Below are 17,114 nucleotides of genomic sequence, written 5' to 3'. Positions count from 1 at the left end.
AGTTTATATTGGCATGCAAATAATTGAACTTAGTAATTTTTCACTAGTGAAGATGAAAAAATTGAAAAGAGAACCTAAAATAAAAACCATTAAGGAAACTATAAAATAAATTATAAATGTGTTTTAATATTGCGTGGAGTGGCAGAAATGAGGACACTTTTCCATTATTATTTTGTACACATGAATTCTCATTTATTATAATTATTTTTCACTTCATTTTTCACAATTCATGCGCTTACACGCTACCATCTTTAAAATTGTCTTTTACATCGGCTTTTGTAATTCAATATATATTTATGTAATACTTACATATTTCAGTTTATCTTCTTTTTTGTCTGATTATCGAAATTAAAAGAGCAATGTCAATTTGATTTTCACAAATTAATAATGTAGCATACAAAAAATTCAATACTTCAATGTTCAATACATGTTGAACATTTCTGTTTGTGTCTTCAATTAAATTGCTTCACAAACTTTTCAAAAGGGGCATGTGATTTTGAGACATGTAGATTATTTGAGAGATGATATTAGTTGTTTTCATTTACAACTCAAACATATTTTGAATATTTAAAGACATTTCTTACGATTTTATAATAATATGCCACTTGAGTGAGATTAAGGATATATTTTTTTTAATTTTTCAGCAAATGTTTATTTTGTGTGTTCTCATAGATTTTTATTATTATTGATCTGTTGTGCTCTGAGAGGGATTTATGCAATCTCAGTACATACTAAATGGACTCATTATTTCTGTAAGTAAGCTAAGTGGTTTAAATTTAATATACTTTTTGTTCTCATTATCAATGCCCCTTCCTCCAATTATTTTTTCATCCATTTAACAATTTTAAATTTGCATACATTCCTTTAAGAGTATTTAGTATTATTAGCACACTTTTCACTAACTTTCTTTCAATCTAAACTCACATTTGTGCTTACAAAATGTTTTGTTCTAGTCTTTACGTTTCTGTTTACTTCTTCATCAACATCTTCGCTATATTTAATCATTAAATTTATATTTATATTTTTCTTTGCTTTCTTTTTTTTGCTTTAAATGTAACAAAATAATTTACCATATAAATGAAAACCTCAATTATACTTTATTATTTTTAATATTCCATTATAGCTAGAGGTTATTTATGTCTTGGTTTATTTCGGTATTACAAGTATGCAATAATTTTCATACAACTGGATTTTTATTAAGTATATAAAAAATACTATTTATTGTTTTTTTTATATACTTATGTATATATATCCTTTTATCGTATTCTTAAAATCATTCTCTTATTGATTTTAGTTTTTGTTGTATATTTTTTTTTATAATTCATAATTTCGTTGCGACTTTTTATTGTGGAGAAATGAACTGTATTTTAAACTACTGATATTTTTTGGCGGCATATTCAAAATAACGAAAAACAAAAAAATTATAATTACTACTGCTTATAAATACCATTTATTTTGTAATAATATTCATGTTTCTGGCCGAGGCAGCAGTGGATGGTCTGAATTTAACTAAAGATTCGATTTAAGTCGATTTAACAGGTCATTTGACTATACGCCAACATTAACAATAGATATATGTAGATGGTATATTATGGTTTGGTATTTGCGATAAATATGTAACTTTTGTCAGGTTCTGGACTTTAGGTACACAAAGTGTTTACATCAGGGTACAATGTGGGCGTTGAAATAAATATGCGAAAGCCCTGTCAATGGAGGAGTCTGAAAATCGATTCTGATCTTATTCTGATCCATCCACTACATCCGTGAGTAATACAAAATTAGTTATGATACTAATGTAAATAAAAATAAAAGAAAGTGTTGTGAAAGTACATATACTTATTAGCATTCTCTTATATTTAACGCATATTTAATAGGTATGTATTTGTTTTGGGACTCCAAAGACTCCCTTACATGCCTCAGCACAACCATAATAGATACACATACATATAAGTAAGTACATAAGTAGTATAAATATTTACTCCATGACATACATACATTAATAAGTAATGCAATGGGTATATTTTAGTTCCTTTCACTCCATTGCAATGCAAAGAATACGCGTTTGAGCAAAAAGTAAGTTTTAAGTTAAGTTCTAACTTTTTTTTTTTAGCTGTGGATGTCAAGATTCTTATATATATTGAAGCTTTAATTGGTTTCTTTTTATTTTTAATTTGTGAATTAATATAGAGCATATTTTATTGGTAATCTCAATTAATGTTTGTACATTATTCATTCTTTTTTATTTTCTTTATTGTGATTTAATATGCAATATATGCATTTAAGTGTAATTTACATGCTCAAATGTTTTCGTCTTTCAGCTAATAAATGTTTATTTTATCATACATACATTTGGTTAGATATATAATATGCTTATTTTTACACGTACACACATACATATACGAATATGAATTTTATGCGTAGATGCGCATACATACATAGATACATTCATATGTACATACAATCATTATCATTATCGTTATCGTTATCATTATCATTATCATTATCATTATCATTATCATTATCATTATCATTATCATTATCATTATCATTATCATTATCATTATCATTATATTATCATTATCATTATCATTATCATTATCATTATCATTATCATTATCATTATCATTATCATTATCATTATCATTATCATTATCATTATCATTATCATTATCATTATCATTATCATTATCATTATCATTATCATTATCATTATCATTATCATTATCATTATCATTATCATTATCATTATCATTATCATTATCATTATCATTATCATTATCATTATCATTATCATTATCATTATCATTATCATTATCATTATCATTATCATTATCATTATCATTATCATTATCATTATCATTATCATTATCATTATCATTATCATTATCATTATCATTATCATTATCATTATCATTATCATTATCATTATCATTATCATTATCATTATCATTATCATTATCATTATCATTATCATTATCATTATCATTATCATTATCATTATCATTATCATTATCATTATCATTATCATTATCATTATCATTATCATTATCATTATCATTATCATTATCATTATCATTATCATTATCATTATCATTATCATTATCATTATCATTATCATTATCATTATCATTATCATTATCATTATCATTATCATTATCATTATCATTATCATTATCATTATCATTATCATTATCATTATCATTATCATTATCATTATCATTATCATTATCATTATCATTATCAATCATTATCATTATCATTATCATTATCATTATCATTATCATTATCATTATCATTATCATTATCAATCATTATCATTATCATTATCATTATCATTATCATTATCATTATCATTATCATTATCATTATCATTATCATTATCATTATCATTATCATTATCATTATCATTATCATTATCATTATCATTATCATTATCATTATCATTATCATTATCATTATCATTATCATTATCATTATCATTATCATCATTTATTATTTTTTTGGTATGCACTTATTTATGTATGTATGTATGTATGTACACATTCATACATTTATATATATGTATGTTTATAGTATAACTCACACTGAACATGATTACATTTAGTATACGCTCATAAACATCATATACATTAAATGTTTCGTTAATATTTTTTCTAAGCTTATCCCACAAATTTGCCATGTTAATTTTACTTTTTGTGTGTATTGTATAATTTATTAATTTTTTTTTTATATTTTTTATTCTTTAACGCATACATTCTTTTCTTCTTGTTAAATATAAGTATGCGTCTTATTTGTTTTTTGTATATTTCATGCCATGTGTATATATATTTTTATAAAAATTATATAATTTAAAGCTTGTTTGTTTCGTCTGAACTAAATGTAAACATTTGAATTACGCCTCGATCATCGATATTCAATCGGCAACCTTTGACCTTTGGATGCATCGCAATTTAACACATACAGCAACAACAGTATATTCCTTAATTATTTAAACAAATGCGAGTTGCATAATTAAAGCTTCGGCTTCGGTTGCTCGCTTTGGTTTTGTTTTATCTTTTGTTGGTCAACGCAAAAAATTTGAAATTATTTTTCAACAATTTTCTCGCACACGCTATAATATATAATTTTTTGCTTTCAAATTTCTTCATTTTGTGTGTGGCTTTAATTTAAAAATTAAGAATTATGGATCCCAACTAAAGAAAGACAAAATATTGTTTTTTTCTGGTTTTCTAAATTGTTAATACTAATTTGTTTTCGTTTTTTAAACATACAACTGAATTTTTATAAAAATCACCCTGTAAATTGTAGTTTTGTTTTCATTTCAATATTTCAATATGGTTTATATATATATATATATATATATATATTACATTCTAAATTAAGCTTAGACATTAAATACATAAGTTCATATACTACGACGGAAGCCTTTATTTACAGGTTAAAATGATAAATTTCAATAAAATTTCAGACTAAATAAATTAAAAATATTTAAAATTCAAATTTTGCATTTTATTGTATATGGACTATTCGTAACATTTAAAATAATACAGAAATATTTAACAAGAAATGAGAACTAAATTAAAAACTACTATGATCTGGTATATTTTGGTTTGATTGTTTGTTTTTGTTGTGTTGTGTGATGCTGTTATTAGATTGGACTGCATATGTATAAAACATGAATTTAATTGGTTGGTTTTTAGGAATATTGTTTAGCATTTCAGTCATTAGCTTAAATTAACATAAATAATAAAAAAAAAAATTAAAACTAAATATTCAAATTGACAACTAATCTTGAAATTACAATACTTATGTACAACCTCTGGCAATTGTTAAACTAATCGTTTTTAAAACTAAAATAATTTTAAAATTGTATAATTTATAGCAATGCGCATAGAAATTTAGATTAATTTTAGAGTACATTACAATTTTTGTGAACTTCTCACTCGATTTTGTATTGTTTTGTTTTTGTGATCTCGTTTTTGTTTATTTTCGCATTTCCAATAAATATTATTATTAGTATATTAAACTGCGCTTTTTAACGCCAAAAACAAATCATGACTGGGACGAAGCCCTGAAGCCTAATGTACACATCACTATCTCACAAGCGTTGAACTGTTTCGACAATTCAAGACTTGTATTCATGGATTCATTTCGGGATTCAGCAAACTTTGAGTTTGCGGCCGAAAAGGACACACAAAATGCTGCACAATGACCTTGGCTGATGGACACTAACAACTAATTTCGGAATGATTATTGTTGTCCTTATAGCGTTCCGCGTATCCTTGGATGGTGAAAGGTGAATCATTTGCCGATATCTTGCCGCCTGCAGTCTCTCCATTGAGAATGATTCCATTGCCTGTAGGTAAACCACCGTTCAGCTTGTTGTTGCATTCTCTGTCCGGATCAGACTTCATTTGAACCTGCACATTGGCGTAGGACTGCTTGACGCTTCCATTGGGTGTGCTTCCATTGGTCAGACTCTTTGATAACGCTGCTGGATCGAGTGTAATGCCATCCAGTTGGGAGGCAAACGACAACGGCGGTTGTATGGTCGTCGGCGTCGGCTGCGGTGTATCCAAACTAATCAGTTTGGCCTCATCGCTATGCGTGGGCGACCGCAATATGGGGGTGGCATGGGCTGAGGCCGCAGCCATAGCGGCCGCAGCTTGCAGATTTCGCTGGGAATCGCCATTGGCCATAGTGGTGATGGCACTGGCACTGAGCAGCGGCTGGTCGCTCTTCGAGTTTGGTAATATGAACGAAGTTTCCCAGCAATCGCCGCCGACTAGACCAGCTGCGGCTGCAGCATCCTCCAAAGTGTCCGGCATTGTTGGCTTTGGTGCGGCGGGTGAGGTAACAGCTGGGGGAGTGCATGTGTTTTGCTGTCTCTGAGCGGTTGGTGCATATGCTACGCCACCGGGAGCATGTGGTGCTCCATTGCCGGGCAGCGGCACCAGATAATCAGGCACGGCTAGACAGAACTCCTCGCCGTTGGGTGGCCGGATGACAGTTTCATCGCGTTCCGATGCCGTGGGTCCCAGTATATTGGGCAACGGTGCATTCATAATGCTGGCATCCTGCGTGCATGTGGTTAAATGCTCCAACAGGCTTGTGAAAGTTGGCCGATCCTCGGGCGTTGGATTCCAGCAGTCGGCCATAATCTTGTATATGGACACAGGGCATTCGGTGGGCGAACCAAGACGACCGCCACGCACCACCAGCTCCATTACCTGGGTATTATGCTGGCCGGGATAGGGCGAGCGACCCAGACTGAACACTTCCCAGAGCAGTATGCCAAACGACCAGACGTCCGTCTTGGATGTAAAAATACCATCGAGGAACGCCTCTGGAGGCATCCATTTAATCGGCAACATTGCCTTGCCACCCTTGCGATAATAGTCTGATCTGTAGATGTCACGAGACATACCAAAGTCCGCAATCTTCACCACACGTCCCGGTCCCTTGCTGCTCAGGAGACAATTACGCGCGGCAATATCGCGATGAATAAAGCGCTTGCTTTCCATGTAGCGACAGCCTTTGGCCACGTCTAGAGCGCAGAAAAGTAGATCCTTCATGGTCAGTAGAGAAGGACGCTCCGGTGTGTTACGATTCTCGCGCAGAAACTTTTGCAGATCTCCGCCAGCCAGCAGTTCGAGGACAATGTAGTAGGGCTGACGATCGAAGCAGACGCCAATGAGATGCACCATATTTGGATGATTGAATTTGGCCATTATAGCGGCCTCCTTCAAGAAATCCTCCTCCTTCTCACGCTTGGGATCCTCGCGTAAGGTTTTCACAGCCACTGGCATTTCGACCGCATCACCATCGCGATGTCGATATAACGCCAGATAGACCTCACCAAAGGCACCCTTGCCCAGTGCACTGTGTGTTGAGAAAAGGAATGTTAATTATCCCGTGAAGGTTAAAAGTAAATTCAAGAGAGCTACTTACTTGACAAGCTGGAGACTTTCGCGTGCCACCTGCGGCAAACTGTTGACATCAATGTGGCCATTAAGTATGCCATCACAGCCATAGTTGGGATTGAAGTTATTCAGATTAGAGTCATCAATATTATGACGAAGTCGACTAAGCTGCAGATCCTGCTCCGCCAGCATCTTATGCCGCAGCTTTGCCTGCTTTTTGCGTTGATAACGATTATCTGAAATGATAGTAAGGAATTAGAGCTCGAATGGTATTATAATGCAAGGAATTTCACAACTTACATAGCATAAATATAAGTGCTGCAATGCTGATGAAGAGCACGGCAAGCGAAAACATGAGGCCGGATACCAAATACTGATAGGAGGATTTGCCCGCCTCTTCCTGCCGTTCGCAGGCCGTGTTGTTGTCCCGTTTTAGACTCCAACCCTCTGGGCAAATGCAACGCACCTTGGACCTAAACTCATCCAAAGCTACACAACGATAGTCACAGCCACAGCCCTCAATAGCTGGAATGATGATGATGGCACCTGCACCGCTGCTTGCTCCAGCATGAACTTCACTGGTGTCTCTCAGGCTGCGGCTGCTGCTTATGTAGGAGCTGCCGCCTTCACCATTGGACTCATTAAGGTAGACATCGCCGCCAGCATAACCGCCACCACCGCCTCCAGTATTGCAACCACCGCCGCCACCACCAAATCCGCCTTGTCCATGCCTGTGAACAGACGTGCCATTGTCGGCCAGCTCTACATAGCAGGAGTGACCACCACGTCCGCCTTGGAGCAGCGCTGCTCCATAGGTCGGGCTAAGGGCCTGATCTTCCTTCGCACGCCACCCACCTCCAGGGCCAGCGGTCTTTTTGTTGAGTGGTTCGCCATTGATCTGACCGCTTTCGGGTGCCTGCAGTGGCTTGGCTTTCTGGCCGTGTTGGAAATCCTCGTCAATGTACTGCCCAATGCCCAGACCACCGCCTCCGCCGGCAACCAGCAATGGCACGGCCTCGTTCTTGGCCTGGTTTAGAAGGAAAACAAAGGATCCTCCGCCACCGCCGCCAGCGCCATTTTCAATGTATATGTTTTTCACCATGTCCTGCTTGGAGCGAAAACTATACTGCCCCAAATCCAGATCGTGCTCTGTGCCACAGCCGGCTTCCTTATGAATGCTCATTGATTTGATGCAGGCGTTCTCGCCCTGCTGTCCCACCAGAAAATAGAGCTCTTCATTCTTGTGTAGCTCTAGTACAGCGACGGCAACAGAACCGCGAGAGCTGCCCACCCCACCGGATCCAAGACCACCGCTCGCGCCTTTGGCAATGATTCTAAAAAGAGGAATAAACTCATGTTAATTGAAGTGTTTGTAGGCATTAGGAAGTGTTACTCACGTGTAGTGACCCTCGTTGGGCACCTTCCACTTTTGCATGCCTTTGTAGGTGCTTTGATCCTCGACGACATGAACCTCGCGAAGCACATGCGACTGATTCTGCTCTCTGTAGGCGCTTTCGCATTGCGATTGTGTCGGTCCTATCATACCTCTAGTATCGCAGCTTGTGAGCTCTAAGTCTGGAAGAGAAAAGTTTGAGAAGAGCTTAATATTTAGCTAGCTAATAAATAACAAAATATTTTGGGGTAATGAAATTTGCTGTTAAGTATAAAAGTATAAACTCGGTCTATTAAGAGGACACTATAGACAGAGAGGATAATTCACAGATTAGGTACATTGCCACTTTTGTAATAATGAGACCCTATGAACATATGTAAAGTACCAGAATGCCTTGCTTGGACTAGGAAATTAAGAAAGATCTAAGGGACATGAAAATAAAATAACTTTATTCTTATACGAAGTATGGATTTTAGAAGAGCTGTAGACTCAGTACGGGTACAATGATCTTTTTGGTTTTATAATTTTTTTTATCTCCAAAAAATTATAAATTTAAGAACTGAATAAAGTGTGGCTATTAAGTGAAAATTACAAAATTAATTGTAGTTAAGGTACTTACAGTTCGTGTGATCAAAGTCATGATGCGTAGGACTCTTTTGATTGTATCTGACGTCCCAATAATTGTAGCCATTAAGATGTTCTTCTGGTATGTTTAGACCAAAGCATTCGGGACTGAGCGAAAAGTCATCCACAGCCACGTCCGAAAAGATGCGCATGCCCATGCGGGCTTCAAACTGTAGATAGTATCTGAAAGAATATGCATGTAATCATTTGGAATTCCAGAGAAGTAGTGCAAGACTACTTACTTCGAGGTAATGTTGGGTAGCACGTACTCGGCGCGTAGCCAATCACTGCCCTGGTTCTTGGTGCTCCACCAGAGAGTAGTTGTAATATTCTCCTTCTCCTTCATCTCCACAACAGATAGATTAATGCTGCCCGGATTTTTGCCGAATTGATGAATATAAAAAACGCACCACACATGAATTCCGGTAGGGTGAGTCGGGATTACCATGAACCGAAGGTGGCGGGTTAAATGTTTTGCTTAACATTATGGCATTGCTGGCAAAGCCAATGATAGAGTTCTTCTCCGAGTTGTTGATGTGCTGATTCATGTTGACAAGCATGTAGTAGCCACCAGTGGCGTTGAGCAGATGTTGCTGTGTGTGATCGCCATCGGGGCCAGTGTCATGGGTGGGAGAAGAACCCGTGTGACGGGACCAAGTCAATGTTGTCTTGCCAGAGTCCCGCCAGCCGCACCAATCCTCCTCAAAGTCACAGCGTCCGCCAAAGGGTATCTTGTCTGTATAAAAGAATTTATTATTATTTGTAGATACGAACAGAGCATGAGAAGAAAGTCAAAAGAGCATACCGCATGACTGCAACTCGTCTTCGGCATCGTCGCAATCGCGAGTGATGTCACAGATACGCGGCAATGGAATACAGACGGGCACTTTGTTCATCATGCACTTGACTTGCGAGGTGCTGCACTTTTCCGATTTGGTGCCCTCGGGAAAACAGTTAACCATGCGTAGATTATCGAGCGCCACATGCGCTTTCTGACCCTGCTTAAGATCCGGCACAATCTCGAACACAATTCGAAAGTCTCGCGAAATACGACCAAGACGAAATAATCGATGTGTCCAGGAGCGAAAGTTGTCGCCTTGAATTTCCGCAGGCACCCAGCTGCTCTCCTGCGGATGTAGTGGCTCCACAACCACCCGAGACAGTCCGTGACTCATGTCGCTCTGGTGCATATACACCTCCAAGATGCATTTCTCTAGTGTGGTGCTAAACCAGGGTGAAGTCAGGTTCAACTGCTTCGTTGCGGGCTGTACTCGAGCATAAAGAAAGTGACCATTGGCATCGTCAATGCTATCGGCCACGGGTCCAGGCATCAGACCAGTCATATTCTTCTTCGCGAGCTCTGTGCCGCTAATCACTTGGAAACCATCCATCAGATTCTTTGTCCAGACCCAGGCGCAAGAGGTCTCGAAATTACACTTGACGCCCAGCAAATCTTCCATTTCCGACGAAGGTGTCGACTCCGTATGCGGTGCGTAGGTGTTCTAGTTCAAAAAGTGAGAGGTATTAAGTGAGGAGCAATGGTGGGAGATTATGGGAGTTGACTACTTACGGGCTTGGGCGCTGTATCTCGTATGCGTTCCTTAATCTGCTGTATGGGATCGATTTGGTCGCCATCAATGTCGGTATCACCTTCCATATTGCCGTGTGTGACGCCACCAGCCGGCTCATCAGCCTGATTGAAGCTCTTCTTTAGTTTACGCAATTCGTTAAGGGGATTCTTGCGCGGATACGAGCGAATGGGCAGATTATCGGAGCCCGCTGTCGGCTGACGTAATTTTTCGCCATAACGATCCGCTGAGCCAATAGCGCCCTGGCCATCGATCTTGCCGATGGACGAGGTGCCCGAGTAGGAGGCATAGCCGGCGCTGCTACCGGATATGCCGCCGCCGGGGCCACCCACTGAAGGTTTTAGCAGCTCCTTACGCAGCGACTCAATACCCCGCTGTCCATTGCCACGTTCAGGTCGTGGTATACCGCCTGCGCCTACTTGTGACAAGTTCTGGCGACGTCTTGTATCCCGTCGACTGCCCGGCGGTGGACGCGAGCCAAAGGTGCCCTGACTGCCCTCGCCCTCGTAGTCATCATAGACATGCACGGGCTGCGCCAGGCCGGGCAATGTGGGCAGCGGCAACGGTTGGGGCTGCTCATGGAGGCGGCCGTTGCGCAGCTGCTTGTTTGGGCCCTGATAGTTGTAGTTGTTGTAGCTGTTGCTCTGATGCTGCGACATCGGCAGCGAGTTGAAGGTATGGTTCAGAAGTGGACGCTGTGCCAGCACCAGACCGCCCAGCACGCTGAGCAGGCTGAACAGCAGCAGCGGCAGCGGCGGTAGTGGGCGTGGGCGTGGCATGCTGCCCCTAACAGCGCGATGACTTAAAGTGAGTGCGTGGTGAGAGTGTTAAGATGTATGAGTCGATACTCTGTGTATGTTTTTACTGAAATTAGTAGACTGGGTTTTCAAGCCCTTCAATTGATTTGCTGCCTAATTTAACTCTTGTGGCACGTGGACAAAGTGTTCACTGACCGCTCGGTGGGCACACGAATCGCGCATTTAAAGTTCTTCAGATGCAGGCAGCACATTACTGTAGCCGTTGCAATATCGTATGTGAGTTTGTGGATGTGTGTGGGTGTATGTTTGTGTGGGTTTGCACTGTTGCTTTGTTTGAATAATCGTTGATGTTCTTATTATTATTGTTGACAATCTGGAAGAATAAGAGAGGAACAGAATATGCAAATTAATAATGCTCTTTGACTTTTGACTTTTAATATGCCAATGGAAACACTCATGAATCGAAGCGGCCCACGTAATGGCATCTCATTCATGTAATTGACATGCATTTATTAACCCATCTAACATCCTGTCGCCTATTCAATACCTACGCAAACATCAGAATTGAAAGATTTTGAAACCATTTCACTGCATTGCATTGCCAAAAACTACTTTGAGCCTCTGAACCTCAAGCAAAATTTGTGTGCAATTTTCACTTTGTGCTACACGAAACTGCAATAAGGGAAGCTAAATTCCAGAAGATGAAGAAGATGGGCCACCAGCCCAGCCCTTGGGTAAATACTATCAATGTTGTTCCCCAAAAAATCGATGTCTACTTTGCTTGTCTGACATTTATACGAGTGCAGTTTTCGATTTGTCCTTTACAACTGTTGCCAGAATTGCTGATGGCACAGCTTACACACAAATGGGTCAATTGTCGGATGTAATTTATTAGAGTGAATGAAAAATCGAGTGGAATAAATTAATTAATTACTCAGAACTTAAGTACAGACTCTGTAAAGAATTTTCATATCGAAAAGTTATGTTCGACTGGAAGTAATTGAACAAATAAATATATAAGTAAACTTTAATTTATAATCATCTTTCTTTATAGCATTCTTTATAAACATTTACTGACGTTTCTAAATACATATGTATATGCATTGTCCATCGTATAACTATAAGACTTCATCCATTTTATCGTTTTAAGTATGCTTTAGTTTTTGGTCCCTCAGTACACAAAAAGAATAATAAGTGTAATTTTGAGGTTAAATTCTTAAATTTTGAATATACAATATTATGAACATTTTTAATGATTCCTGAGAATTTGATGATGATCAGAGAAAAAACAGAAAAACTTTCGTATGGGCATTAGTTATATTCAAATATTATTATTATATTATTTTTATTGCATTATTTTTTTTTTTTATTATATTATTTTTATTGCAATCTAACTGTGCATTCAATATTTTTAGCACTAAAGTATGATATGATAATCATTCAGCGTTATATCAAATAAACTTTTTGGTACTATATTACAATAGTTTCAGTATATTTGTGTTTAGTTTTTCCTTGTCGAGTCAATTTTTTATATATAATATCTTTCTATACAAATATTTAGTTCCAGTGATCACAATATTCAAAGAAAGCCATATCGAAATGCCTAAGATTGCTGTCGCGTTTCCTTAAAGTCTTCGGTATTTATTTATTATTTTTCTGTTACTTCTTAATAATAATAATATAATTTTAACTCTGATAATCAATAACGAATTTGGTTTTTGTTCAAAAGCAGACTTGAGTGTAGCATTTTCACAGGTTTTAAATCAACTTTTTGCGCTTTTATAATTGATGGAAATAATAATTGCCGGAAAATATTTCTTAAGCTCGTGGATAAATTAGGTGAATACGATTTCTAAAAATCGAATCCATTTATTGTCTAATTAAATATGAAGGCATGTGTGTTCTATGTATATGCAAATTAACTCAATATTGAAATAATATATACGCATTTGTCTATAATTGGCAATTTGATTGTTTGCCAACATTTTCTGAGAAAATTCTGTTCTTGTGGTAAGCACTGCATCTGGCGTAAAAAGAAATATACTTGGAAATAGGACTGTGTACAATTATTATTATTTTTATTTTGAGAAACTATTCCGCTGCTATATTGAAATTCCGTGAATACTCGGTCATACATAGAATATATTACGGATTCGTAGAATGAATTAATCCAAATTTATTCAAGTTGAGTATCAGCAGCTACTCGCTACAAATATTATATACGAGTGTGTATGTTTTCTAAGGCGTCGCACAATTTCACTTTTAGTATTTCGTTTTTTTTTGGACATGTACTAAGTCGCACACACACGAGCACTATAATATTGAATTTTACTACAACGCCATTTTCTCGCGTTTTCGATATACAAGAGTTTGTTGACAGTTTGGAAGGAGAGGGAGGGAGCTAAGAAACAGAAATGCATTTGTGGATGGAATTGAAATTTTGGCCATCATCTTAGTGCGGTTCTTTATGAATTCAGCTATGGTTGTTGTTGCTGTATGTATTGGCTAACTGTTGTCGTTCGTCCTTTGACATTCGTTGCTTTTGGCAAGGGAAGCCAGAACCAGCAGAAAAAAAAAACTGGGAAATTCTATGCCAGAATTTTTGCCAAAAAAATGAGAAAAACAATATATTGCAAACAGCGAATCTCGCACACACAAACTCACTTTCCATTCTACGTGTGTGTGTGTGTGTAGCTTCATAGTACGTTAGGTATGATATACAAAATGGCTGCCGCAGTTGTACTACCAGCAGCGCAACGAAAACAACAACAAAACAGAATCGTAAATATACACACATAGCGAGTTAGTTGTCTAGTAAAATCTAAATATGGGAAGGGGGGAGAGAGAAAATACAGAGAGAATGTAGGGGCTCTGTGAGAGGTAATGTAAAAATCAGCGAGTTGAGCACCAAACTCTCGACTCAACTCAACTTAACTCGACTCGACTCGACTCGGTTGCACATCGCGTATACGCAACTCGCAAAGACTATAGCGAGTGCAAAACGGAAACGCAATTGAAGCTGAAAGTTATACGAGTAGCAGAGTTGAGAGCAGTAAAATGACCTGCCATGACAAAAATGTAGCTAACTGGCCAAACCGAAGCTGACAATAAACTACATACATTTGAATATACATACATATATACTCGTATGCATGTCAAACATGGTCGTGGTACAAGTGGAGACTGAGACGGATGCAGAAAGATAAAGAGGGAGATAGACTGGGAGGCACACACTGGGTTCAAAATACGTAGAAGTGCATACGACTAGAGACATGATGTTGTTGCCTCATGCTGACGCTCTGAAGTGGAACAGGAGATCATCAACCAGGCCACAGGAACTGCGGGAAATATGTCAATTTTCGGCCGAAAACTGAGGGAAACAATATATTGGGGAGCGTCCAAGGAGTGCAACGTCAGTTTATCCGAAGTTGCTACTTGGCGCAGATTGTGAGAGAAATTTTTATAGCTCATATTAATTAAACTTTGTATGAAAATCAAGTCAATTGCTACCAAGCAATTTAATGACTTTACATGGCAATATTGTTTAATCAATTGCTGTTGAAAAGGACTTAAATTGGACTTCTAAATAGGGACATTTCTAGGGTACATATCTATTTGTAATATAAATATTCATTAAATATGCTATTCGATACTATTCAGTAATTGCTCTAATAGTTGATGATACAGATAGCGTCATTAAATTGTAGACACAACTTTAAAAAGTCTTGCGGAATATTTTCTATACATTACTACATATTTGTAGAAAATCATTGGCGTTCTTCTAGTCCTGTGAAGTTGTGTGTATTGACAAATTTCCACATTTATAAACATCTAACTAAATCATATATTTTATCTAATGGAAAGCTTCTCACCCTTTTAACTTTCGAATGCAATTCAACTTTCAGAATTTTAATTATTGCAATTCGTTGCAATTTAATTTGAAGCAAATAATAACTGTAGCCAAAAATTCAACGAGCTTAGATATATTGCTATCAGTATTTGTGAGCGTATTTTGCAGATACACACACCGTGAACAATAACAACAACAACAGCAGCAACAGCAGCAGCGACGAGTTGAAGCTGCGTCAACGCCGCAAATGTTGCGCTACTGCCTGCTCTAGCTACTGTTGTTGCTGCGGCTGCTGTTGTTTGTGGTGGTAATGGGGGTGGTGTTGAGGGTGGTGCTGCTAGTACTAGTGTCGGTGGTGTCTCCTGTAGGGCTCCAAGGCTGTCGACCATCACCAGCCCCAATGCGAAAAGGCATCTACAGCTTCGTCAGCGTCGTCTGCTGTGCGCAGGATATACACATACACATACTCTCACAAACACACTTACATTAGCACGCATATGTGTGTGCGAAAGTGAAGAGGAACGTTCGCTACTAATGGCGCAGACAAATTGTTTTACGTATCTCACAGATACATAGATACAGAGGCGCACAAAAGATACTACACACAAAAACACACCATATACCATATACCACACACACATATGCACGCACACACATACGCGCGTAGGCAAAGTAATGAAATTTTTCTAGGAGAATTTGCACAATTTTTCATCGTTTTCAACATTTTGAGGATCTTATTTACGCACAATTTTCGTAGAAACATTTTATTGTATTGGTTTTTTCAATTCATTTTCATTTCATTACATGTATCACAAATAATTTTCGATTACCATAACGTTCACTTTTTTGCCAGTATCTCAGTTGAGTTTTAACATATTTCTAGCATTATCTTTTTCGTTTCGAGTTGTATATTTGAAAACACTTGCAGCTTTCACATTTCTTGGCATTTTCACAATTCATATTTTTCACTGAACCAACATACAGAATTTTTTTTCTCTTACAGCTGAAAAACTTGCTCGTTGTTGTTGCAGTTTTTGTGTGTAAAATGCTGCGCTGTAGCAGTCGATGTATCCGTATCTGTTGGATACTTGTGCGCACGACACTCGGCAAACGAAGACTGAAATTGGGAAATTCTCGTACAGCAGCCCGCACAGCATCCAGAAGCAGCCCAGAGGCGACATCGGCGTCGGCATCGGCATCGTCATCGGCATCAACATCGGCGTCGTCGCGACTTCGACAGCAAACAGCAACAGCAACTTCGACATCGTCTGCGTCTCTCGCTCTCGTCGCTCAAAGTTGGGGCGCAGGTTAAACGAATATCCTGCGCTGAAATCGAGCTGCGTAGCACGACGCCGGACATAGAGCAATATACAGAGACACAGAGCCACAGACACACACGAAAGGAAATTTTTTTACTCGTTGCGAAAGTCTCGCTACTGCTAAAGTAATGGCGGCAAAAGCTGTTGCTGTTGCTGATGCCATTTCTGTTTTCTGCGTTCTATAGCTGGTGCCACTGATTGGATATGCTGGTGTCTAAGGTTAGGGAAGCAGTTCGAGGAGGAGGCCAAGTATGGGGCTCAGTGGCGCGCTCTGTCGGTCGGCATTTGGAAAATTAATGCAAACTGTCTGGAAATTTCATTTAGCTGCCTATGCATAGGTTAAGGGGAGCTGCTGCTGCATTCGCTGTTGCTGCTGCTGCCTCAGACTTTGGCATGCTGTGCGTTTCCTTTTTCAATTTGCCCGGCGAATGCGCTCAAGTGCAAGTGGAGTCCTGGCAATAGACTCTGCTCATGGCTGCCTCAGCCATAATGTTGACAGTATTGGGATTTATGCTTATGTCCTCGCTTCTTCAGCGGAGGCGCGTGCGTCTGTAATTTCATCTAATCAGTTGCACGGATGCGGCACAAATGCATTTATCATGCTCCTCTTGTCGAGGATGCCCGATAAACGCAAGGATTATCAGCGACCGCAGCTCAG

At 38.2% G+C, this 17,114-nt stretch overlaps 1 protein-coding gene across 1 annotated transcript; it reads right to left on the bottom strand.

The window, feature by feature from the left end:
• Nucleotides 1-4,404: 4,404 nt before the first annotated feature.
• Nucleotides 4,405-16,237, bottom strand: LOC132790355 (tyrosine-protein kinase receptor). Its single transcript, XM_060798853.1, is given in 10 exon segments — nucleotides 4,405-6,882; nucleotides 6,952-7,159; nucleotides 7,224-8,257; nucleotides 8,321-8,498; nucleotides 8,936-9,123; nucleotides 9,183-9,343; nucleotides 9,345-9,676; nucleotides 9,746-10,442; nucleotides 10,511-11,660; nucleotides 16,139-16,237. Coding segments are annotated over 9 exon segments (5,250 nt in total). The 5' UTR covers nucleotides 11,309-11,660; nucleotides 16,139-16,237; the 3' UTR covers nucleotides 4,405-5,228.
• Between the last annotated feature and the right edge of the window lie 877 nt (nucleotides 16,238-17,114).

Source organism: Drosophila nasuta, chromosome 3 (genome assembly GCF_023558535.2).
Source record: "Drosophila nasuta strain 15112-1781.00 chromosome 3, ASM2355853v1, whole genome shotgun sequence".
Taxonomy (NCBI): Eukaryota; Metazoa; Arthropoda; class Insecta; order Diptera; family Drosophilidae; genus Drosophila; species Drosophila nasuta.
Note: the sequence above shows the minus strand (reverse complement) of the source record. Positions and strands in the feature narration are given on the sequence as shown.